General features: G+C 55.2%; 2 protein-coding genes across 11 annotated transcripts; one reads left to right on the top strand and one right to left on the bottom strand.

The window, feature by feature from the left end:
- Positions 1 to 7,482: 7,482 nt before the first annotated feature.
- SLC25A39 (solute carrier family 25 member 39) lies at positions 7,483 to 11,761 on the top strand. 4 transcript variants are annotated; one of them, XM_049860770.1, is made up of 12 exons: positions 7,483 to 7,622; positions 8,518 to 8,616; positions 8,771 to 8,830; positions 8,966 to 9,010; positions 9,256 to 9,389; positions 9,699 to 9,766; positions 9,916 to 10,040; positions 10,214 to 10,387; positions 10,682 to 10,791; positions 10,997 to 11,078; positions 11,153 to 11,233; positions 11,316 to 11,761. In XM_049860770.1, the coding sequence occupies exons 2-12, from the start codon at positions 8,532 to 8,534 to the stop codon at positions 11,429 to 11,431; spliced, it is 1,080 nt and encodes a 359-aa protein (XP_049716727.1). In that variant the 5' UTR covers positions 7,483 to 7,622; positions 8,518 to 8,531; the 3' UTR covers positions 11,432 to 11,761. The 4 variants fall into 4 exon arrangements, with proteins under 4 accessions (XP_049716727.1, XP_049716725.1, XP_049716728.1 ...); XM_049860768.1 differs by having other exon boundaries at positions 10,925 to 11,078; XM_049860771.1 differs by lacking the exon at positions 8,966 to 9,010 and having other exon boundaries at positions 9,280 to 9,389.
- A 624-nt stretch (positions 11,762 to 12,385) lies between these two features.
- Positions 12,386 to 21,926, bottom strand: RUNDC3A (RUN domain containing 3A). 7 transcript variants are annotated; one of them, XM_049860767.1, is made up of 11 exons: positions 21,766 to 21,926; positions 17,743 to 17,858; positions 17,208 to 17,356; positions 16,952 to 17,037; positions 15,989 to 16,078; positions 15,807 to 15,887; positions 15,455 to 15,620; positions 15,184 to 15,341; positions 14,213 to 14,350; positions 13,996 to 14,102; positions 12,386 to 12,989 (listed from the first exon to the last, which is right to left on the bottom strand). In XM_049860767.1, exons 1-11 carry the CDS (start codon positions 21,870 to 21,872, stop codon positions 12,847 to 12,849), a joined length of 1,341 nt encoding a protein of 446 aa, XP_049716724.1. In that variant the 5' UTR covers positions 21,873 to 21,926; the 3' UTR covers positions 12,386 to 12,846. The 7 variants fall into 7 exon arrangements, with proteins under 7 accessions (XP_049716724.1, XP_049716718.1, XP_049716719.1 ...); XM_049860761.1 differs by having other exon boundaries at positions 17,208 to 17,344; positions 21,766 to 21,924; XM_049860762.1 differs by having other exon boundaries at positions 17,208 to 17,341; positions 21,766 to 21,924.
- Between the last annotated feature and the right edge of the window lie 2,240 nt (positions 21,927 to 24,166).

Below are 24,166 nucleotides of genomic sequence, written 5' to 3'. Positions count from 1 at the left end.
AGTCATCTCTAGGAGCCTGAGGGAGTGGAGAGGAGGCAGCTGCAAAGAGGACAGGAGGGGAGGAAGAGACCACCTGCCCAGGGCACCCTTTCGCAGTCACAAAGCACCTTCCCAAACCTCATCTCTCTTAACTGAAACCTCGCAGCAGCCCCATGTGGGAAGTAGGATAGCAGCATTATTCTTTCCATTTTAAAGATGAAAAAACTGAGGCCCAGAAAGGAGACAAGATCCCCCAGCAAGGTAGCAGAGAAAGCAGAACTCAGATGTGCACCAGAGGACTTTATTTCAGTCTCTTGTGTTATGACAATCACTGTGATACTTGATTTCAGTGTTTTTAAAAAGCAGGTCCTGTTTATTGAGATTTTACATTGTGTCAGGTTCTGTGGTAAGTTCTCCTTTACACTTTAACACAGTCCTTTGAGGGGTACAATTATTATCCCATTATAGGATGAAAGAACTAAGACTCAGAAAAGTTAAGCAACTTTCCTGAGGTCACACAGTTAGGAAGAAACAGAACCAGAAATTGAATTCAGGCTTGAGTCCAGAGCTTGTGTTTATAAGCACAATAGCCTTCATTTTAAGTGAATGAGATGCCCCAAGTGCTCACCTGAGCACCTCCCCTTATCCCACTCTGCTCTGCCCTCCCTCAGCCCTTCACTGTGGGGTCATCGCCATCAGCATCCCTCACCTGCTAGTTCTCCCTTTTCTAGCCCATTCCAGATACTCTCTACCATGTGACCCTTTTTATTGACTGCACAGATGTCCTGTCTGCAGCTGTCTTGTTTATTTACTTGTTTACTTGTGTGTGTCTCCTTGTTTCCTTGTTTGTAGTGTCTCCTACACTACAAAGTGTGAGCAGGGACCTTCTGTGGTTTGCTCACTGCTGTACCCAGTGCCTACTACAGTGCTTGGCATGCAAGACACACACAAAAGTTAAACAGAAAAGGAGAGAGAGGAATGTTCAATACATAAAAAAAAGAAAGAAATGCCCATGGGCCAGGCCTTCAGTCCAGACCCAGGTGGGCAGCTTCTCCTCAGTTGGGGTCACTACCCAGCCCTGGCTTGGCCACACTTCCTGAAGCCCCTGGTCTGGTGGCTGACTTATACCAGGCAGCCTTGATCACACTGAGAAGCAGACTTGCAGCCCGCAGAAGGGGATGATACTACATGGGATTGGAAGGTGCTTGGCGGCTTGTGGTCAGGGATTGGGGGCAGACACGACCAGCCATATCCCTCTCCTTGGCCCAGAGGCCCAAATTGGAGCCAAGAGAGTGTCAGCTTGGAGTCCTAATGTTACACTTAGCATCCCTGGCCTGCCACCTGTCAAATGCCAGGAGAGGTCCCCAATCTTTTGACAACAGACACTCCTCCATAAGTTTTTAAAATGTCCCCTAGGGGGCAGTACCGCCCCTGTTGAGAACAACGGTGCAACACCCCTGCAGTGCCTGCTTTTTATTTTAACTGTATCTTTGAGATGATTTTACAAAAGGACATAGAGACCTGCATCCCCTTCCTAGCTGCATGGTGCTCGGTTATACAGAGGCACTGCCACATAGTTAAAAGTCTCCTTCCCATGCAAGAAGTCTCCTTCCTGTCTTGTTGCAAACGAGGCTGCAGGAAGAAGACACAGTTGACATGTCATTTCACACAGGTTCAAGCATATTGTTGTTGCTGTTAGTTGCGTGAGTCGATTCCAACTCACGGGGACCCCATACGTGCGGAGTAGAACTGCTCCTTAGGGTTTTCAAGGCAGTGACCTTTCAAAAGCAGATTGCCAGGCCTTACTTCTGAGGCACCTCTGGATGGGATCAAACAGCCAACCTTTTGATTAGTAGTCCAGCGCTTAACCGTTTGTGCCTTCAGGGACTCCCTGCAGGGAGGAATTCTTAGAGGTGCTGGCTGGGTCACAGGGTCTGGGCATTTGGAACTTTGAGAATGACAGCCCCATACTGCCCTCCACAGAGATGAATTAGCCTACCGTCCCAAGCTGAGCACGCGAAAGCCTCTCCCCAGAGCTTTGTGGGGGAGTTTGGGGGAGCAATTCTGGAAGGACTTTGCCAGGACCCTTCCTCTCTGGGAACCACCTCCTTAGACCACATCCAGCTCTCCCACCCCCACCCATGAAGCCTTGGGTGTCCAGAAACTGCCCAACCCACCTTCTCAGACCATCGGGTGGGGTACGGAGGCACTTCCCCAGATGGACTGACCTCGTTGTTACATTTATTTATTTATTTTTAATCTTTGAAATGAAGACAGCTTTGTTGCTTTCACTGATTCTATAAGTAACACATGCATATTTCAGGGAGAGGGGAAATTCCTCCCACCCCCAACCTTTTATTTTCAAAATGTTCAAAACTTCAGAAAAGTTGCAAGAGTAGTATGCTCTTAGTTGCCAAGCACCTGCGTGCCCCCACCTGGATTCCCCGGTTGTGAACGCTTTGCTACGCTGGCACACACGCGCCCTCTCTTTATTTTTTTCCCCATCTGTCCCTCTCTGCTTCTTGCCATCTGAGACTAAGTTGCAGACATCATAACTCTTCATTTACCTCTAAACATTTCAGTGTGCGTTTTCTCGGAACAAGGACATTCTCCTACGTAATCACAGTATGGTTGTCACATTCCACACAGTTAACATTGATAAAGTAACCATATCTACCCTACAGACCTTCTTCCATTTTCTCCAGGTGTCCCAGTGACAACTGCCCACCCCCCACCCCCGATCCACTCAAAGCTCGCCCTTTGCTGTTGCCTGGAGTTTGGGTTTCTCTTCTCCTAGGGGCTCTGCAGTTCTGAGGCAGCTCTATGTCAGGACAGCACTGGCCCAGGACTCAGAGGTACTGGTGGGGTCCCTCCCGTGGACCCCTGGAGCCTCGCTTCAGCCCCATAAATGTCTTCCTAGGCCCTAGAGGTACAAGATGGAGGGGACACTGGCCCTGCCCTGGGGCCTTGTGCTGGAGGAATTCAGCCTCACAATAAACTAGCTCTCCCTCTGTGCAGGGCAAGGACCTGTCCTTCTGTCCCCCCAACAACCCCTGCACCTGGTCTATTTTCTCCCCCTCTTACTGGTGAATGGAGTTTTTGTTTTTCCATCTGTATGAGGATGCTGGGAATGGCCACTTGGGGTGAAAGTTGCTGCTCTGGATGAGAGCCAGGAAATGGCCACCTCCTCCTTGGGCCTCCAGGCTTGCTCCTCTGTCCAGGGTACAGGTGGAAGCTGTCAGCCAAGGCTCCCAAACTTCATAGGCATTTAAGGCCTCCAGCTCTGCCCTACAGCCGCCACAGTCATCTTTGGGGGAGATCTTTACCAGTTCCAATACACCTCATTGCCCATCGGATAACCTCTCCAATTGCCAAGCTGCAGCCACCACACTGGGCTTGGGTCATGTCAACAACACCCCACGGTTTTCTAAGCTTCAGAGTATGTACATGGAGGGGGAGGCAGGGCCTGTGATCTACTCAGCCCCAGGGCCCTGGCAGGGGCCACTTAACTGTCACCTGACTCTTCACGTAGCTTTCACAGACCTGATCTTCGCTAAGCTCCTCTCTAAGCCAGGCAGGGTAGGGGATATCCTCTGTATTTGTGGCAAGGAAACTGAGGTGTAGAGACAAATCTCAAAGGTAACTTATTTAAGATCGTAGCAAAAAGAAAGCAGAAATGGGCGTGCAAAAGCCCCTCCTGTCAGAGGTCACTAGATTTGATTCCTGGCTGTCCTACTTTACAGCTGCCTGATGTTGGCTCTAGGAAAGAAGCATCCCTTGTAAGGAGTTATTATTTGAGCCTGGGATCATGGTGCATATTGGAGGCAGAGGCGGGACGAGAACCCAGGCACTCTGCCTTTTCAGGAACTTTGTGCACCACAGGTCCTGGAGGACAATCAGTAATAGTAGTAGTCGCTGAGTGCTTGGCTTGGCCAACCACTCCTCTAAGCAATTCACAGCTATTAACTCATTAAATCCTCACATAATCCCTGGGAGCTACCAGCATGACTATCACTATCAGCTCATTTTCTAAATGGGAAATAGGCTTAGAGGAGTTAAGATGTTTGCTAAAGGTCCCACAGCTGCTGCCGGAGGAAGCGGAGTTTGGAGCCTGTTTCCTGCCTCCCACTTGCTCTGAAAAATTTTCTTTTCAAGCAGGTCCAAGGTGCTGCCCAGCTCGCCCTGTACTTCTTGCCAGTTTTGGGGGCCAGAAGGCTGAATAGATCAATCTACTGCAGTTACCAGTGGGAGCCAAGCTTTCTGGCTGGGAAAAGGGAGCGGTGGGCCTCCCCTGGAATCAGGAGTTGGGGTTTGAATTCTGACTCTTTCACTTGAGTGACCTTAGTGCGATTTGACCTCTGGGGCCTCCGTTTTCTCATCTGTAAAATGGGAGACTGTGTCGGAAACTTTGGGTTCTACTCCACCCTATAGAAGTCGTTACACACAAGGACCTCCGTTTTCTCCTTAGTAAAACAGGGAGAATTTCTTGGCTTGGTTATGAAACTGTTCGGTAAACTGTAACTTCGGGACTGTAAAGGACCTTAATGGGGGCTGGATTCTTTAATGGTATCATTTCAAAACTTAGCTGGAGGTGAGAAAGAAATGTAAAGTACGCCTTCTCATCGGCCCCTTAGACCCAGCGGCCTCTCTGGGTCACAGATTGCACGCTCCCGGCCCCCAGACTGGGATCTCCAACACGAGGGAAGCCGCAAAGCATTTTCTCAGGGAAAGCTGATGGTTGACCCCTTGGGATCCACGTGCTACCAGACAGGCCCCGACTGACTGGACGGCTCCAGGCCCAGACGCTTCCACCGGGGAGGGAGGGGCGGAGAATGTGGTGACGTCAAAGTCACGCCCTGCCCTTCTTAAAGGAGCAGGCTCAGAAGGCGTGTTCTGTCTTAGGACAAACAGTCACCAAGATGCAAAAGTTTTAAAGGCGGGGGTGGGGAGGTGGTGGCGGAGCCTCAAGTGCGGGGCTGGGCTGTAAAGAAGTGAGTCTCCTTGGGCAGCGGGATCAGAGAGTCAGTGCTGGATTTAAGCCTGTCTGAAACCCTGGTGGCACAGTGGTTAAGAGCTGCACTGATAACCAAAAGGCCAGCAGTTTGAATCCACCAGGCCCTCCTTGGAAACCCTGTGGGGTTGCTATGAGTTGTAATCCACTCTATTGCAAGGCGTCACCTGGGGAGGCAGTTTAGTGCAGTGGAAAAAGTACCTGCCAGTTCGAATCCCGGGTTCTGAACTTCAAGCCTCAGTTTCATCTTCCGTAAAATATGGCCTAAAGGAGCGTTGGTGGCTCAGTCATTAAATGCTGAGCTGCTTAACCGAAAGATGGGTGGTTCGAATGCACCCAGCAGCTTCCTGGTAGATTTGCTTCCGTAAGACTTCATTGTTGCTGTTGTGTTAGCTGCCCTCCATATGGTTTGGACTTACAGCGACCCAACCCTGAGTACAACAGAACAAAACACTGCCTGGTCCTGCGCCATCCTGACAAACCTTGCTATGCTTGAGCCCACTGTTGCAGCCACTGTGTCAGTACATCTCACTGAAGATCTTTTTCTCTTTCACTGACCCTCTACCAAACATGATGTCCTTCTCCAGGAACTGGCCCCTTCTGACAGTATGTCCAAAGTACATGAGATGAAGTCTCACCGTTCTTGCTTCCAAAGAGCACTCTGGCTGTACTTCCTCCAAGATAGGCTTGTTCGTTCTTCGGGCAGTCCATATTCAACACCTCCAACACCCTAATTCGAAGGCACCAATTCTTCTTCAGTCTTCCTTATTCACTGTCCTGCTTTCACACGCACTTGAGAAGACTGAAAATACCATGGCTTGGGTCAGGTGGACCTTAGTCCTCAAAGCGGTATCTTTGCTTTTCAACACTTCAAAGAGGTCTTTCGCAGCAGGTTTGCCCAATGCAGTACTTTGTTTGATTTCTTGACTGCTGCTTCCATCAGCATTGATTGTCGATGCAAGTAAAATGAAATCCTTGACAACTTCAATCTTTTCTCTGTTTATCATGATGTTGCTTATTGGCCCCGTTGTGAGGATCTTAGTTTTATGTTGAGGTGTAAAACATACTGAATGCTGTGGTCTTTCATCTTCATCAGTAAGATGAAATCTTCAAGTGTAATTTCTGCAAGCAAGGTGTGTCATCTGCATATCACAGGTTGTTAATGAGTCCTCCTCCAAATCTGATGACCAGTTCTTATTCATGTAGTCAGCTTCTCGGATTATTTGCTCAGCATACAGATTGAATAAGTATGGTGAAAAAACACAACCCTGATGCACACCTTTCCTGACTTTAAACCATGAAGTATCCCCTTGTTCTGGTCAAACAACTGCCTCTTGGTCTAAGTACCGGTTCCTCATGAGCACAATTAATTGTTCTGGAATTCCTACTCTTCACAATGTTTTGCATGATTTGTTATGATCAACAGTTGAGTGCATTTGTATAGTCAATGAAACACAGGTAAACATCTTTCTGGTACTCCATGGTTTCAGCCCAGATCCATCTGACACCCACAACGATACTCATTGTTCCACGTCCTCTTCTGAATCTGGCTTGAATTTCTGACAGTTCGATGTCCAAGTACTGGTGCAGCCATAAAGATTACAACTAGAAAACCCTATGGGGCAGTTCTACCTTGTCGCATGATTACATGAAGTTGCTATGAGTGGAAAATTGACTTCGGGGCACCTGACAAAAACAACCTACCTCTCAAAGTTTTGAGACTTAGAAGAAATAAAATGTGAAGTGACCGGCACACAGAAGCCACCCAAAAATGTCTGCCCCTTTTCCCCTACTTCAGTCTTAGCTCCTGCGAAGGAATCTGCAGCTCAAAGCGGAATTGAATCTTGCCCGAGACCACTTGCATTTGGGACAGGCCGGCTGAACGCGGACTCTGGCTCCTAGGCCAGCCTTTCCCACTGTCCAGCCTGCAGATGGTGGATTCTCACTTGCGGCCTCATCCGACCATCTGTAAAATGTGGTAATGCTAATTGCTGCTGGACACGGGTCGCTACGAAAACTTCAGCAGAAGCCCCGCAGGTAGCGAATGCTGCGTCGATGTTTGCCATCGTTACTTGATCGTCAAGCGACCTTGGAACACGGGAGCTAACCTCCCTGAAGGCAGAGGCGAGTGACTCGGGCGCTGCCCACAATCCTCCGGAAAGTTTGTCGGAGCGCGGGGTTCCCGGGCGGAGCTCGCTGGGGAGCGCTGGGGTAGGGTTTGTGAGCATAGAGCGGGGATCTGTAAGCTGTCAAGTACAGTAAGGGCGCCAGGCCTAACCGCGACCTTGGCGCGCTGGCCCAGCAAGGTGCCCGGCCAAGACGGGGGCGGGAGCGGGGCAGGGGGCGGGGCAGAGCGGGTTTGCACGCACCTGGCGCGCGAGTTGGGGGGAGGGGAGGGAATGAGGACGCGAGTGGGCGGGGCCGGCGTCACTCCGGGCATGAGGCCGGTCGGCCCGCGGCGGGCGCTGGGGGCGGGGCCTCGTGGCGCGCTCGGGGGCGGGGCCGTTTCGGCCTCTCTCCGTGGAGGCCTCCGTGCCAGGCGAACGCGCGTGAATCCTGCAGCGGCCGCAGAGCCGCTATGGGCCGGTCCGGCCCCGGGCGCCGCGCCGCGCGAGCACCGGCCTAGACCCAGGTGGGCGGGGCTGGGCTGGGGCTGAGCCCGGCTCGGGGCGGAGACCGGAGCCGGGCCTTTGGGGGTCCCGGGGACTGAGCCGCGGCGGGGCCGGGGACGGGAGGCGCGGGCCATCGGGTCGACCTCGTCGGCCCCACTGGGCACCCCCCTGCCCGCCGGGGCGGGGCAGGAATAGCCGATGAGGAGCTATCCTGTGTCCGGTCCCTACTTCCAGGCCCCTGAGCTGAGCCCGCGGCCTGTGTTTGGGGAGAGATGGCAAAGAGGTAGCTGTTCCCGCCCAGGCTCCGGGGGCCGGGCGCACAGCAGGGCCGAGCGCCCCAGCCTGCAGCCCCGAGAAGGCCGACGGACCCTCGCCGCCGTCAGCTTTGTTCACACGTTTCGCCCGCCGCCCGGGCCCACTGTACACCTGGCGACGTGGGGCTCGCACGTGCCCGCCCGGGGCTGGGGGCTGGACTGAGAAGCAGAGGAAGGTGGCCTAGGCGTTTCAGTCTTTGAGGCGCCAGGGCCAGACCCGGCGCCTGCGCTTAGGTGCCCAGCAACCGTGTGCGGCGGGAATGAATGAACGAACGGCGTTTGGAAAGTGTGGTTTGTAGGCAGGCAAACCCGGGTCACTTTGTTGGCTTCCTGCCTAATTTTGGAGCGACGTAGTTAATTATGTCTTGGACAGATGGCTACGTTTTTCTGAGCGTCGGTTTCTCCAGTAGCAAAGCAGAATTGATGATATTCACTCTAAAAGTTTGTTCTGAGAGTTTTCTGAGGCAACTTCTGCTTCAGCGAGTAGTGGGTGAAGGTTGAGGGTCGGTTAACGCCCCAAAATGTCGTGCCTCATTTCTGCCCCTCCCAGGAGTCCTGTTCTGTGATTTGATGCTCCCTGTGACTCAGATTTATTTTTCAGGACGAAATTACAAGATGGCTGATCAGGGCCCTGGGGGCATCAGCCTCTTCCAACAAATGGTGGCTTCGGGTGCTGGAGCTGTAGTCACCTCTCTCTTCAGTAAGGCTTGGGGTCATGGGGTGAGGAGCAGTGGGGGACTGGGGCAGACGGGGTGGGGTTGGAGGTGGCTTAAACTGGAGGGTAGGGGGCTTGGCTTGTGGTGAGAAGTTAGGACGGTGTTCCGAAAGGAGCTCTCTGAACTGCTTTTCCCCAGTGACACCCCTGGATGTGGTGAAGGTGCGCTTGCAGTCCCAGCGCCCCTCGGTGGCCAGTGGTGAGTGCCTGGCCCAGGAGCCCAGAGGGGGTGGTGCTTGGGCGTGGAAGGAGCTTCCCACCTGGGGTTCCTGGGGTGGAGGGGCTTGGCCTGACTTTAGGGGCTGCCTGGTATTTTTTTTTGTGTGTGTTTTAGAACGGAAGCTTTCTTCCAGACTCTGGAGTGTCTCCTACACCAAATGTGAGTGCCCCAAGCCACGGGGAACCTGGGATGGGGGTAGGGAGGACGGGGGTAGGGCAGGGGGATGGGGGGGTGGGGGTGGGGGTGGGGGGGTGTATCTAGTTGTTCCACAGAGCTAGTACATGTGTTCAAGTCATGTCACTTAGTTTTTGGTTTTGCATAAGAACATCTACCTCCCTGGGGACCTACCACCTCTGCAGGGTTTCAGGGCCCTTTTATCCTAATGCTTTCTCTTCTCTCCCCAGTGCCTTCCTCTCTCCAACCCACAGGGAAGTGCCTCCTGTACTGCAGTGGTGTTTTGGAGCCCCTGTACCTGTGCCCAAATGGCACCCGCTGTGCCATCTGGTTTCAGGATCCCATCCGCTTCACTGGTACCATGGTGAGCAGCAGAACCCTCAGATGGGCTCGTAGATATTCCCAAGAGGCTCACAGTTTGATTAAACCGAGAGAAGAACTACTAGCGCAAGGCACGTAGAGATGACCAGTTCAGTCTTAGCAAGGCCTTCTCAGAGGAGGTTTTAAAGAGTGAATAGGGCTCTGCCTAAAGCCAAATGGGAAACTGCATGCCTGGAGGCTTGAGAGGCTATTGTAGGCCCCAGGGCTGTGGGTGGAGGCCTGGGCCAGCCCCCATCACGGGGCTTTGATTTCTTCATTCTTCTTCCCGCTGGGCTGGGGCCCACCTGGCCAGGATGCCTTTGTGAAGATTGTGAGGCATGAGGGCACCAAGACACTGTGGAGCGGCCTCCCAGCCACCCTGTAAGTAGCTTCCCTGGTACATCTCCTTTTACTGGCCTCTGATCCCTTGTTCCTAGTCAGCTGGATGGGTGGAGAAGGTAGGAGTTCAGGGTGTCCAGGAAATGTTGCGGAGTCCCAGCTGACATCTGCACACACTCCTGCACCCACAGGGTGATGACTGTGCCAGCCACCGCCATCTACTTCACCACTTATGACCAACTCAAGACATTCCTGTGTGGCCAAGCCTTGACTTCTGACCTCTACGCACCTATGGTGGCTGGCGCTTTGGCCCGCTGTGAGCACAGTCCCAGGCCCCTGATCTCTCTCTGTCCCCACGGGTGTCTGAACCCCATCTTGGTTCCCAGCATTGACTTCTGCTAGCCTGTGGGGGGAAGAGGGCATGTCCTAGGCCCCTAAACCCTGGAACCTATGACCAGAGCCCTCCCCACTATCCCATATTCCCCACAGTGGGCACCGTGACCGTGGTCAGCCCCTTGGAGTTGGTGCGGACAAAGCTACAGGCTCGGCATGTGTCATACCGTGAGCTGGGCACCTGCGTCCAGGCTGCGGTGGCTCAGGGCGGCTGGCGCTCCCTGTGGTTGGGCTGGGGGCCCACTGCCTTACGGGATGTGCCCTTCTCAGGTAGGAACCCAGAGGTGTAGGGGGTTGAGTAAGGGAGCCCTTGGGAGATACACCGGAATCTGTGGCCAAGCCTTAACTTCGCTACTACTATGGAATCCTTAACTTTTCTGAGCCATGGGTTCCCTGGCTGTGAGTTCCCAGTCTGTGAAACGGGCACAGCAGATATTGTATTTGCCCTGATTTCTCTCTGATAATTCCTGGAGAGCGCTTGGCATATAGTAGTCAGAGAACGATGGGTATTCAGTGTTTGCTGCCTTGCTCTCTCTTCTCTGACGAGTGTTTTTGTCCCTCAAGCCCTGTATTGGTTTAACTACGAGATGGTGAAGAGCTGGCTGAGTGGGCCAAGGCCAAAGGACCAGACATCTGTGGGCATCAGCTTTGTGGCTGGCGGCATCTCAGGGACGGTGAGTTGACAGGGCAGGGTGAGACCTGTGGGGTGTCTTTGGGGGGGATGGGGGGGTTGCCTGCAGAACAGTGCTGCAGTGGCCTGGTACGTGGTGAGCAGGTAGTGAGTGCTTCATCCCTTCCACCCTCCAGAGCCACCTTCTGTGGCTGGATGCAGGAGTGGGGGTCCTGGGAATGAAGCTGAGCCCTCTCCCCATCCACCAGGTGGCGGCCGTCCTGACTTTGCCCTTCGATGTGGTGAAGACTCAGCGCCAGGTTGCACTGGGAGCGGTGGAAGCTGTGAGAGGTGAGGGGTTGGGCTGGTGTGGAGGGACCGGTGGGGGCCCAAGGGGGTCTGAGCAGCATGCCTTGACCTTGCAGTGAGGTCCCCCTGTGCTGATTCCACCTGGCTGCTGCTGCGGAGGATCCGGGCCGAGTCGGGCACCAGGGGACTCTTTGCAGGTAAGTGTGTGTGTCCGTGCCCTGGGCGGGGTTGGGGTCATGCGACCCCAGCCCCTGACCTGGCCTCCCCCTCTTGATGCAGGATTCCTCCCGCGAATCATCAAGGCTGCCCCCTCCTGTGCCATCATGATCAGCACGTATGAGTTCGGCAAAAGTTTCTTCCAGAAACTCAACCGGGAGCGGCCGCGGAGCCCTTGAAAGGGCCCGGAGGCTGAGGATCCCATCTCCTCTGAGGATGAGGCGGGAGCTGGGGAGACTGAGTCACGTGCCTTTCCTCAGCACCGAGGGGCGAGGTCTTGCTTTTTTTACCCACTCTGGGTTTGCAGGTCCTCCTCAGACTCAGTTTTCTTCCTGTATCTTTTCATTTCCAAGGCTCGAGGACCATCACTTTCCCACTCCCAAGTTCAAGATCAAATCTGTTTCCCTCTGTGTTGGCGGTAGCTGGGTCTACCCTCAGGAGCTAAAAATCTCTGGGCATGCCTCAGTGTCCCCTACCTCAATTAATTCCTTAAGTCTGAAGATGATGAACTTTTGTGAAGTATCCATAACTGGGGAGCCAGGGGGGTGGGAAAAGCAGGACTTGGTGTATGAGTTGCACTGAGGAAGCCTGGGGAGGGGCCCTGATCCTGGCTTGGGCTGCCCAAGGGCATGTCCACGTAGAGGACACCCCGCAACTTAGAACTTGGGGGCCAGTGGACCCAGGGCCAGGGTTGGGGACTGGGAGTGAACTCCTTTCAGGAAGGGCCCACTGTGTTGGGGCCAGAGTGGGAGGTGGTCAGACTGCTCCCCAATGGTACTCTTAAGTGACAACAGAGGAAGGGTCTGCAACTTTGGACCACAGCCGAAGTGCTCAGGATGATGGGAAATTTGAGGCCTTAGCTAGGACCCGCTGCCTCCATCTTGCTCTCAGCAAGGCTCAAAGAATATCCCATCGAAGGGGCGCTTTCATGTTTTGGCCGTGCCCTGGGCCAACCTAATAACTTAAAACACTTCAGACTGAGCCCCCACTCCCTGTTTGGGACCTCTTGGGCTCTGGGGCACCCAGACTGGCTCGCTGATGGACGTCACCTTGGTTAACAGGCTGGGCACTGGCTCCACTGACCTCCGGAAGGCCCTGTCCCAGCCCCCACAGACCAGGCTGTCTTCAGTCCTCTGATTTTTATTTGCCAGATCCCCTCAGCAGAGCTCTCTGTCCGGAAGACTGAGGAAGGGGTGATCCCGGGAGTGCACAGGGACAGACACGAGATGCATGGGACATGGGGTGCTGAGGCCGGACCACCAGCTCCAGAGGAGGTTGGGGGAGATGAAAGAAGGAAGGTCCAGCAGGGAGCTAGCCAAGCACCAGGGTCATCAGAAGGAAGAAGCAAGTGTCCCTAAGGTGCTTCCTGGGCCTTGGCACTCCAGCCTTCCAGCCCAACCAGCTCCCTTCAGAGCCATGCCTCTGGCTGGAGGCAAAAATGAGCAAAAGGCAAGGGTCCGATATCTCCCCCAGAGATCTCTCACTGGGTGGGTGGCGTTCTCTGGAAGAGTGGTCTGAATGGGGGCATTCTGAGGAAAGGTGGCAGGTGTCCATGGCCCCAGGCAGGTGGGGCTGGCACTGCCCACGCTGCTTCTCAGCTGGGGCTCAGTGCTGGGCTGCCCTCAGGACTGTCGCTCACCAGGCACTCGTTGGATTTGAAGCTTGCCAGGGACTTGCAGCTGGGGATGGAGGCCAGGGAGCCGCAGAGGCCCAGCATGGAGGGCGTGGGGTCCTTCCCTGGGAAGAGAGGGTGGGTGAGGCCGGCCAACGGAGCTGCATGTGTGTCAGTGGGGTGGGGCGTGCACAGGGATTGGGCAGTGAAGGGACAACCCTTAGGTTACCTCCCAGGGGACTTTCTTGATCTCTTCTGGAGCGAGCGTTTGCTCTTTTCAGTTAACCTTGATTAAGCACCCCCTGGTGCCATGCCCAGTGCTAGGCACAGGGGACACTGTATTGTAATCGTCAGCTTATGTCTCTGTCTCCCCCAGAGGTTCAGCCTCTCTCTGTCCATTTATTAAGTACACAGTGAGCACTTGCTCTGTTCCAAGCACTGGGGATACAGAGAATGGACAAGACGAGTCCCTGCCCTCACGGAGCTCACAGTCTGGTGGGGGAGACAGACACACAGACAATCACAAACAGTGTGGTGGATTGTTACATGTCCATGGCCTGCCTTGTCTCAAAAGGTCTAGGGTTATCCAATACAGTGTGGCTTATAAAAAGAAAAAAACAGGAAATCCAGGCAAGGGAGAGCTAGGATGAGGAAAACCAAGATGAAGCTTGGGGTGAGGTCAACACAAAATGCATGCGTTGCAGTCCTGAACATTTGCTTGAAGGGAGCCACTAATTTGGCTCTGAGCTTCCTGGCAGCCAAAGAAAAGGGGGAAACATTGATCAGGCAAGCAGTTAAAGTATACGTGAGATAAGAGCAAATTAGTTAGGCTGAAGAACTCCCCATGAGTTTGTGAGCCCCTTGAGGAGTCCAAGACCAAAAAGCCATTGAGCCCTCACCATATGCTAACCATTTAGCAGTTATTTTAATCAACGTCCACATTTTACAGATGAGAATGGGGCTCAGTGAGGTAAAGTAATTGGCCAAGCTCATGCAGCTGCATTTGCACCTGCCTGACAAGTCAAACCAAGCTTTTAGCTGGTGTGCTAAGCTCTCACAAAGGGCTGCGAAAATGAGGGAATTGGCCTGGCCTCAGTCTGTCCTGAAGGGGGGTTGCTTTGGGGGGCTCACCAATGGGACCCCAGGGCTCCTCATCTCGCTTGCAGTCTCCCAGGCGCTGGGAGTCTGAGCTCAGACTGGCCTCGGCTGACAGTGGCTCCGTGCTCATGAAGCTGTGTCTGCAGTAGAACAGAGTTGGGTTGGCAGGCAGTGACCTACAGCCCCCAGGATGCTCCTTGCCCAGGAGGGCTGGCACTCAGGCCCGAGATGACCCCCGGCTGGGACTCACCTACGATAGAGCTTAGGGTTGTGGGCACCCTCGGCCCCACTGAGCGTTCCTAGTGACGGCCATTGGTTGACCAGGGGTGTGGTGAGCTCCTTGGAGCCTTGGGTCAGGGGGGCGTGGTCACCGGGGATCAGACCTGTCCTGGGGGAGGAGGGAGGATCAGGCCTGGCTGGGAGAGGGAGCAGAAGTGGGGGAAAGGAGGCTAAGCAGAGGGTGGGGAGGGGTCAGGGACGAAACCTGGGTAGCCAAATGAGGATACAATGTTGAGGGTTAGTGGGCAGATCCTGGGAGTCAGTGGAGGTGGCTCTGGGGGTCAGAGGGGTGATGGGGATCAGTGCACTAATGTTGGAGGCTAGAGGGTATAATGGGGTGCTGTGGGAGTCAGTTGGGATGATAAGGGGCCAGTGAAGACTAGTATGAAAATCCCCGAAGGGTAACAGGGAGCCTTGGGGGTCATGTTGGAAGGCCGTGGATGATGAAGTTTAAGGGAAGTGTTAGAGGAGTAAGTAGGGGTGAAGTTAGGTGTCACTGCAGGTGATGATACTCAGTGACGATAGTGGGCCTGTGTTCGAGGTCCGAGGGGTGCTGAGCAAGAAGAATATTGTGGTCGTGGTGGCTGAATAAGGTTAGAGGTCCTTGTGAGTAATGGCGTGGAGGAGGAATACTGGAGGGCAATGTGAGTAACGCTGGATGGCTGTTCTAGCTGATGTCTACGGTCATGTAGGGTGAAGTCGGTTATCCCTGCATCTTCTGTTGGGGATCTTTGGGGATAATGTTAGAAGGTCATGGAGTGTATTGCGGTGAAGGTGTGGATCAGTGGGTTAACGCTGGCGGTTAGCTGAGTTGGATGCAGTGTCAGGAAAGGTGATGTTAGAGTCATGGGAGTGACATCACTTGGGGGTCCCTGAATGATGGGTTTCGCTGACTTGACATGCTCTGAGTGGGGGGCAGGGGCAGGGCGGCAGCGCGCTCACAGCTGCTCCTGCAGCTCCAGGATCACGCCCTCCAACTCCCGCTTTTCGCGCTGGTTCTGCGCCGCCGCCTCCTCTAGCTGCAGCTGCAGCCGCCGGTTCTCCGCCTCCAGGTCCTTCAGCTGCGACTCGCGCAGGCGCACCAGCTCCTCCAGGTAGCCCTGCGGAGCGCGGGCTCAGCCCGGGTAGAGAGGACGCGGTCCCCGCTGCCGCAGCCACTGGCTGGGCAGTGTCCCCAGCACCGCCACACCCCCACCCGCCGCTCGGCGCGCACCTTCTGCGCGTAAACGATGCGAAACTTCTGCTCCATTTTGTGCCACTTGCTGTACCAGCTGTCCTCGTCGGTGACGAGCGGCAGGTATGGGTGCTCGGGCGAGTTGTCCTCGCTCGTGCTGCTCTCGGCGCTGTGCCGCTCCTCCTCGTCCGTCAGGTAGTCGTAGCTTCGGTGAGACAGCAGTGGGCGCGGGCCAGCCCTGCCCCACTCGCATCCCAATCCAGACCCCTCGGGCAGTGGGACCAGGTTAGGATACTGGCCCGGCCGTCCCCAGTCCCGTCACTGCCCCTCAGACCATCACCCGAGGGTCATCTGAGAGTCACCGGAGCTTACCGCAACTCCAGCTGCTCACCTCTGGGTGAACTTCAGGTAGGGCGTGTAATCGATGACCACAGGGGTCTTCCCGTCCAGCACTTCCCCCTTTAGGCAGAAGCTGGGGCAAAGGAGCCACAGGGTTGGGGCCGGGCAGGAGGGAATAGGGGTGTGGAGATTCATGGGGGAAACACCCCCCTCCAGCACCCTGGAGAGCCCCACCTGAAGTCTATGGCGCTCAGTCCTATCAGCATCCCTGTGAGGACGGTGGCTTCCTCCCGCAGCATGATGGCTCCGGAGTCATAGAATCGTCTGTGGGACAAGAGAGGGACTGACGGCCCAGCACCCTCCTCCTCCCAAGTCTGCACCCCTCAGGACTTCTGCTGTCTGCCTCCCAGTGTTTCCTGGATCCTGTTGCCCCCGTCAGACTGGGGCTTGCTGGGGATAGGACCTGTGTCTCCCAGCTATTAGAACGGATGTTACCTGAGAATAGATTCCCCTCCATCATTTGAACTGCCCCTTCCCACCAAGTACTGGGTCACCCAGATCCTCAAAGTCAGGGAACAAGTGTAAATCATTAGCACTATGCCTATAGCAGGGGCTCAAAAAATATGTTGACCTGAATTCTGAAATGTGAGGACAGACAGGATAAATGCAGTAAAAGGTCAGGCTGGGCATGACCACCTTGGGGGTGGAGGGTACATGCCCCTACTACATCCAACAGCTTCAAACACAGGGACCCAATCTTTCTGCAAACCCACAGTCCAGGGGCTGAAACTGCTCACGGGACTGTCTAGTCCCAGTAACAAGTACAGAACTGCTGCAGTTATCTGGGAAGCAGGTAGGGCTGTGTGCAGAAGGTCATGGAACAAGGCCAACAAGTAAAGCCATACATGGCTGGGGCTTGTCTAGAGGTGTGTCCAAGGGTAGAGCTGTGCATGATGGGAGTGGTGGGAGATAATGGGACATATAATTTGACATAGAGGTGATGGGAGTAGTGCTTAGTGTGACTTCCAGGACCTCAGAACAGCCATGCTAGGAACAACCTGGGAGAGAAGCTAGCAGTTATCCCGGGACTTGTAGTCCAGGTACTGAAAGTTGCCACTGGAACTTAAAAATCAAGTGCTTTTAGACGATGACCATGCAAACTGAGACCCATGGCTGGGCTGACAGGCAGGGTCTGACCTGGTGGTCCGGGTGTCCCGTAGAGCCGTGGTGATATATTCTGACATGCGCTTCTCCATCAGTGCCACCCGGATCCAGGCCCGGCCCTACAAAGCAAGCTCACCTTCACTTGCAGTCCCAGAAAGACCTTGTGGCCTCCTGTCACCCCTCTCCCCAGTACCTGTGGGTAGGGGTGAAGACCAAGGAGCAGGCAGGCCTCCTGCATCCAGAGCCAGGGAGCATCACCCCAGCCCCACCCTGCCCCAGCCCCCATCACCTTGGCTCGGGCTGTGCTGATGTTCTCCATGTTCTCGATGCTGCTCACGCAGTTGTTGGGCACTTTGCTGCAGGCCAGTCGGATGTAGTCCCAGAAGCCCCGCTGCCCATCTGAGCTGAACCAGCTCACCGGACCTGCTGGGGCACAGGCTGAGCCAGGGCAGGGAGGGGGGCTCAGCAAGGCCAGGGAGTTTGGAGAGGGGCCATGTAATGGAGCACACACATGCCTACGTATAGGTTCCCATGCACATGCATAGTGCCCACCCCAAACGTGTGCACACACATGCATGCTTTCAGAGGGCACACCAGCATAAAGCTGACACCCATCAATGGGGCTGGTGGGCATCCACTGTGTGTGCCCGGAAGACCCCTCCCTCCTCCTAGCTCTACGCATGAGCTTCTGTGTAGGGCCCACGATTGGGGCCAGAGTCAGTGTGGGGTTCAGAAAGCCGTGAGTATATCAGAGTGGGGTGGCTGGACGTTAAGAGCTGGAAGTTGGAAGGGCTAGGCGGTGGGTGACAGAAGCCTGGGCCCACCTTTGAAACGGTGGCTGAGTATCTGCTCTAAGATAGCTGCAAAATTCACAAACTCCTCAGATGAGTCGTCGATGGGCTCGGCCGTGTACTTCTCCAGCAGTGTTTTCACGGAGAACCTACGGGGAGGGACGGTCAGTGTCAGGTAAGAAGACAGGGTAGGGAAGGAAGAGGAAGGTGTCAGGCCAAGAGAGACAGCCATGGGCAGAGAACAGGTGTGGATGTGGTGGGACGCAGAGGGAAAAAGAGGTGGGTGACAGGTGAGAATACAGTGACCACAGGGGGGCTATGACATGTGGAATGACAGAGTGGCAGGTGGGGAGGGAGGATGACAGGTAGGAGACTGATTGATGAAGTGGGTGACAGGAGAGGTGACAGCCAGAGAGAGGAAGCTTTGGGAACAAAATACGGGAGGAGATGAAACATTAGATAGAAAGATGGGGCACCAAAGCCAGGGGGCTCTCCCAGAGCCCCATCTCTGGGGATCCCCTTCCTCCTTGATCCCCCTTCAGTGTCATTCTCTATCTGTGTGACTTGGAGGTCACGCAGGAGGTAGAAGCCTGTTTGTGTCCTGCCCTGAGCTGGCTTCTGCTATTGCTGGGACAACCTGCTGCCCTTTCTGGGGGTGGGGGAGTCACCTCTGCCAGGGCATATGATTGGCACCGTGCATATGGAGCGTGGGCACTCATGGGTGGCCAGGTGGGCTCTCAGCAAATGAATACCCCTGTTCCTCCTTTTCTTCCCAGCTCGGCCACCCACACACCAGCTGCCCAGAACCAGGCAGTGCAGAGCTGGGGCGGGGTGGGGGGCGGGGAGCTGCAGGGTGTGGGTCTGATACACACATTGGGCCAGAGGGGCATTGGCAGCAGATCCCTGGGAAAGAGCTTGGAGGCTTGGACACCTGGCTTCTCAGAGTGGAGGGAGCTGAGGGAAGCCAGGAGGGCTGAGGCGCTAAGCCAGGTGGCCCCTGCCCCTCTCTCCAGTCCTGCTTGAAGCCTCAGGCTTCCCCTGCAATCCCTCCCCTGCAATCTCCACAGTCTGCAGTAGGGTGGGGCCAGGATGGGGATATGTCTTCCAACATCCCATTACTGCCCTGTTGTGGGTGACAGACAGGGATGGGGACACCAGGGGTATGGGGGCTGCTTGGAACTGTCGTTTTTTCTTTCTAAGTTTCTTAAGCCCTTATCCTGTACCAAGCACCATATTGTGCATGTATTATCTCATCCAGCCCTCACAGCAGACCTGGGAGGTAGGTCCTCTTTTTATCATCATCATCCCCATTTTACAGATAAGGAAACTGAGGCTCCAAGAGGTTGTCTGGTCTGTTCAGGGTCACTAGTAAGGACTCAAGCAGTTATGTCTGATTCCAAAGCCCTTGCTCTTTCTGCTACATCTGTGGCCTCCTGGGGGCTGTCATACTTAGGTCCCTGAGCAGCCTCTGACTTCCTTGCCCTCCACCCTACAAGACTGTATTCCTGGAGTACTGGCTTCTGAGGCTTTCAGGCCAATGGCACAGCTGAACCTATGGGGCCCCCTTCACTTCTCTTTGGGCTCAGAGTTGTTCTGGCCTGAGATTATAGCCAGGTAGGTCATGATTGGGGTTACAGTAGGGGGAGGCAGCCCAGTGGATTCAAATTCTGTTTTCTTGTAATACTGTGTGGCCTTGGACAAGTCATTCAACCTCTCTAAGCCCATCTTCCTGTGTAACAGTGATAATAGTACTTGTCACATTCAATGTTGGTCCCAGTCTTGGGCAGGGCTGGGCAAGGGGTGGTGAGGAGCTGGGCCAGTAGTGGGATGATGGCCCTCCTGGGAGGGAGTCTGCATTTAGGACATTGGTTGGGCTTCACTATGACCCTCCATTGATGGTTTCTTCTGGTCATCTGTGTCAGGCCTTGGTAGGGGCCTGGGGCTGGGTGCAGTGTGGCAGCCCTCTGTCATCTGTCCTCAGGGGTGCTGTACAGCTGGTCATCGCCCCTGGGAGCCCCATGGTGTGCGCCCGGTTAGGAGGTGCAGTGGCTGCTGTGGGTTACCATGGAGACAGGGAGGCCAGGGCCCAGGGGAACCCTTGGCCTGCTAAAGGGAGCTGTTCTGGGAGCTGGAGGCAAACCATGTGACAGTGATGAGGCAGCAGAGGCCCGAGGGATTTCTGAGCCTTTGTCATGCCCTGATGCCCAAAAATACTACCCTTTACCCCAGCTCCGAGCCCACCTCTGGTCTACCAGAACCTCTGCTTCTCCAGCCTAGGCCAGGGGAGTTCCCTCTTTCCTCTCCACAGTCAAGAGCGTCAGCTATCCTGGCAGGTAAGAGAAAGAAGAGGAACCTGGGAGGTCAAGAATGACGAGAGGGAGGAGAGGGGTGTCATCAGGATGTGGCTGTTTCTGTGAGCCTGGCACTGTGCTGGGCCCTACATGTATCTCATCAAAACCGTCCTCTGGGGTGTCTGTTACATCTGCCCCATGTTACAGACATGGCATGATGTACCCAAAGCCCAGAGTGGTCAGGAGACTTCCCCCAAAGTTATACAGCTAATAAATGGTGAAGAGCTGGAACCTACAACTATTTGGCCCCGAAGGCCAAAATCTTTGTTTTACACCACACCGGTGGGTTGGTGGAAACCCTAGTGGTGCAGTGGTTAAGAGCTTTGGCTGCTAACCAAAAGTTCGGCACTTCGAATCTACCTGGCACTCCTTGGAAACCCGATGGGGCAGTTCTACTCTGTCCCATATGGTCACTATGAGTCAGAATCAACTTGACGGCACTGGGTTTTTTTTTTTTTTTTTGACAGGTTGGGAGTGAGGGTGGAGGCAGCAGCCTGTGCTCTGGGCCGGGCCATAGCTGCACTTATTCTTTCCATGACATGGAAAGCATTTTGTGGAAGGTCTGATGTGCACAGCACTGTGCTGGCCGCAGGGCTATAACGTGTGAGACACACAGCATGGCTGGATGTGTGCCCAGGAACCTGGAAGGAGCTACAGGAGGAACTAGGGCATCAGGTGGGCGCTAATTCCTGGGGGAGGAGGCAGGGCCAAGGTCTGTGTACAAGGTAGGTGGGGCTGGCAAGAGAAGCTGGCTGAGATGGGGGCACCCTGCCCTGAGTGGGCCTACTCCCCAACACCTGGGGGGCCTGGGCACCAGGGAGGCTGCAGGTGGAGAAACCACTGGCATGGGGACCCCAGAGGGAGAGGGGAGTGTCCTTGGGGGTTGCAGGGAGATTAGCTGGGCGGCTGGCTGCTTCCTGGCTCCGGGCAGAACAGGGATGATGAGCCACTGCAGGGCTGAAGTGGGAAGGACCACTTCCTGGGCCCCAAGAGAGCCTGTGACTCTTCCCAACACTGCGACAGCCGCACCCTCAGGGACCAAGGGCCCTGCCTCCATCCTCTTCTCCTTGAGCCCAGAGGACTCAGGCTTCCATAGCCAGTCTTTGGTTCTTCCCGTGCCAGGGGCAGCACCCATCACCCTTGGCTAGCCTGACTCATGGCTTTGCCCAGCTGCCCAGGTGACCCTGGCCTAAGCTGCAGCTGCCCAGAGAGAGATGGAGGAGGGTACGGTCCCTGCTCCGAGATTTCAGCGGAGGAAAGTCTCCCAGGCAAAGCCCCACCGCAGAGAGGCCTGGCTGACAGGGGTGGGGGTGAGGGTACCCCGGGAGAGCATTCATTCCCCCCAGCAGTTCTCGGCTTGCCCCGCCCCCGCCCCCAGCAAACGAAGCCAGACATCCCTCCCCCTCCCCCTCACACAATGTCACTTCCTGGTTCTCACAGGAAGCTGCCGTGCCAATTAAAACCCCCCAACCCCCAAGACCCAGGCTGTGCACCGGCCTGCATAGGCCTAGAAGGGTAGGGACCAGACCTTCAAGCCCCTTCCCCATTCTGGGCCTGGGAGGGGCCGTGGACGCGCACTTTTAACCCTTTGCTTCCCTCGTTGTTCTCCCAGCTGCTGTGTCTCCTCCCGCGGACGCGCTAGTTTCCTCAGCTGCCCAACCCGGCTCCCTGACCATCCCGCCCCCCACCCGCCAGCGGCGCCCACCTGCACACGGTGATTAGGTTCCTACGCTCCACGGCCACGTTGCGGGAAGACGCTTTCTTGGAGGACAGCCCCAGAGCCATGGTGGTCTGGACAAAGCTTGCTTCCATCCAGATATGCGGCCACTGCTGCCGCCGCCCGCTGCCCCCCACCTCGCCCGGCGTCCCGGCCCCCCGCCGGCTCACGGCTGGGCCCTCTGCCCGCCAGGGCCCCTTGACCCCCCAGCGGCCATCCCCCTGCCTCCGCGCCTAGCGCCCGGCCCCCTCGCTCCCTCCCCCGGCAGCAACTCGGGAGCAAAACAAGGCCGGGGAGGGAGCTCTCCGAGGTGCTGAGCCGGGCCCTGTCACCCCCTCCCCCAGCCGCCCGCCCCCCTCGGCTGGTGACGTCAGGGCCCGGGGCCCCGCCCCCGGCAGGCCGGGGACCAATCCGCAGAGTGTGCAGGGTTTGTTGGGGACGGGGGAGGGGCCGGGGCTGCGGGGAGAGCCGAGGGGGTCCCCGGGAGAGGCTGGAATTGGAGCGGGCATCTGGCCTGTCCCCCGCCCCCACACTCAGGGCCGGAGGCTCCTCGTGTCGGGTCTCTGTGCTCCGCCGCCTCTCCTGCCTTGTTTCTGACCTGTGATGGGCGGCTCCTACCTCTGATTTTTCCCCCGGTTGCGTGGAGAATGGAGGTCCTCACCTCCGGTACCCCATCCAGCCCACCTCTACCCATTCGGCAACGGCATTCTCCGCCGGGCCTGGAGTTGCTGCATTCCAGGAGTGCAGGTGGCCCTCCGCGGCTGACCCAGGCAGCAGAGAAGCAGTCAGAGGGATTGCGTGTCTGTCTGTGTCCAGGCTTGACATGTCTGTCTGCACAGGCCCTGCGGAGTCAACCTCTCCTGGGGTGGGGGATGGGAATACACAATCAGCCGTGGGACCCCAGCGCCTGGAGCCACTCAGGACTGGCAGCCGGGAGTGAACAGGCAGCTAAGCGCTCGGGCTCCTTGGAGGTTCCCAGCAGTAGAGCTGGTGCCTACAGTGGTGCCAAGGCAGCTGGAGGAAGTGGCAGTCAAGGTACTGGCTCTCCCTCGGTCTTACCCCATTATAGCAACCCAAGGCCAGCTGGGCTAAGGGTTAATTAACTCCTTAGCTACCAGCATTGCTCCATGATTCCACTCTGTATGGGATCATTGATCCCATGCAAGGTCAGGAGGGCCCCCCTTACAAAGCTGGTTGTACAGGGAGGTGGGGAATGGAGGCACAGTCCCGCTACCCTGCTGCTGTTCCCTCCCTGTTTCTCTCCCACATCCCTGCTCCCAGCTGCCACATTCTTCTGTTCAGCCTGTTCTAGGGTTCTCATCCACTGAAATCTGCAGCTCCCAAAGAAAACCATTCTGGGTTGATTAAAGGGGCTTCTTCCCATCTCTCCATCCAGCTTCAGGAACTCCATTCCAGGGCTCAGTTCAGATCTGTTACTGACTCCACACACCCACCCAATTCACTCTTCTATTCTGCTAGTTGATGGTCAATGTGTCCACTCTGCTCAGATGTACACCCGTGACTGAATATGATCAGAAGGCAGGACCCCTTTGTTAGCACAAGATGAAGGACCTATAGAAGTCCCCAGCCCTGGGGACTTGACTCCTGGTGGCTAGAGACAATGTTCTGACTCCAGCACGGGGTTTCATGCCCACATAGCCCTAGCCTCAATTCTTGGCTTCTTTGTCCTCAGATCTGGTCTTTTAGCCCCACCTCTGCCCTCTCCCTCTTGCGTCACCTCTAGAAGCCCCTCTTATCATCCTCCTGCCTCCAGACCCATAGCTGGTGGCAGTTGTGTTGTTCTTTTGCTTTTAAATTGCAAGATATATCACATGCACGGAAGAGCGCATAAAACATATATGTACACTTTAAGACTATTTAAGATGTGTTATCATCTCAAAGTTAAAGAAATAGAGCATTATCAGCACTCTGGGCCTCCTATACGCCTCTCCCAGATACCTTCATCCATCCCCCCAAGAGGTAACCGTTGTCCTAATTTTGTGATAATCTTTCCTTGCTTTTTTTATAGCTTTATTACCTATACCAAAAAAACCCACTGCCGTTGAGTCGATTCTGACTCATAGCGACCCTATATTATTACCTATATGTACACAAATAAATAATATATTTAATGTTGCCAGTTCTTAACCTTTATAGAAATTGAGTCATGTTGTATGAATTCAGTTGTGATTTGCCTCTCTCAATATTATATTTTGAATTTGTATGACTATACCGCACTTGGAAACCCTGGTGGTGTAGTGGTTAAGTGCAACAGCTGCTAACCAAAAGCTTGGCAGTTCGAATCCACCAGGCACTCCTTGAAAACTCTATGGGGCAGTTCTACTCTGTCCTATAGAGTTGCTATGAATTGGAATCAACTCGACAGCAA

The sequence above is a fragment of the Elephas maximus genome, chromosome 19 (assembly GCF_024166365.1).
Source record: "Elephas maximus indicus isolate mEleMax1 chromosome 19, mEleMax1 primary haplotype, whole genome shotgun sequence".
Taxonomy (NCBI): domain Eukaryota; kingdom Metazoa; phylum Chordata; class Mammalia; order Proboscidea; family Elephantidae; genus Elephas; species Elephas maximus.
This window is presented reverse-complemented; position numbering and strand designations above follow the sequence as displayed.

Excerpts from the sequence above, each read along its gene's own strand:
- SLC25A39 (XM_049860768.1), top strand. The coding sequence starts at position 8,532 with ATGGCTGATCAGGGCCCTGGGGGCATCAGCCTCTTCCAACAAATGGTG. Across the intron at positions 11,079-11,152 it reads AGCGGTGGAAGCTGTGAGAG|TGAGGTCCCCCTGTGCTGAT; the intron begins GTGAGGGGTTGG and ends TTGACCTTGCAG. Across the intron at positions 11,234-11,315 it reads CACCAGGGGACTCTTTGCAG|GATTCCTCCCGCGAATCATC; the intron begins GTAAGTGTGTGT and ends CTCTTGATGCAG.
- RUNDC3A (XM_049860760.1), bottom strand. The coding sequence starts at position 17,600 with ATGCGTAGAGCTAGGAGGAGGGAGGGGTCTTCCGGGCACACACAGTGG. Across the intron at positions 17,038-17,207 it reads TCAGCACAGCCCGAGCCAAG|GGCCGGGCCTGGATCCGGGT; the intron begins GTGATGGGGGCT and ends CTTGCTTTGTAG. Across the intron at positions 14,103-14,212 it reads AACCCTAAGCTCTATCGTAG|ACACAGCTTCATGAGCACGG; the intron begins GTGAGTCCCAGC and ends GTTCTACTGCAG.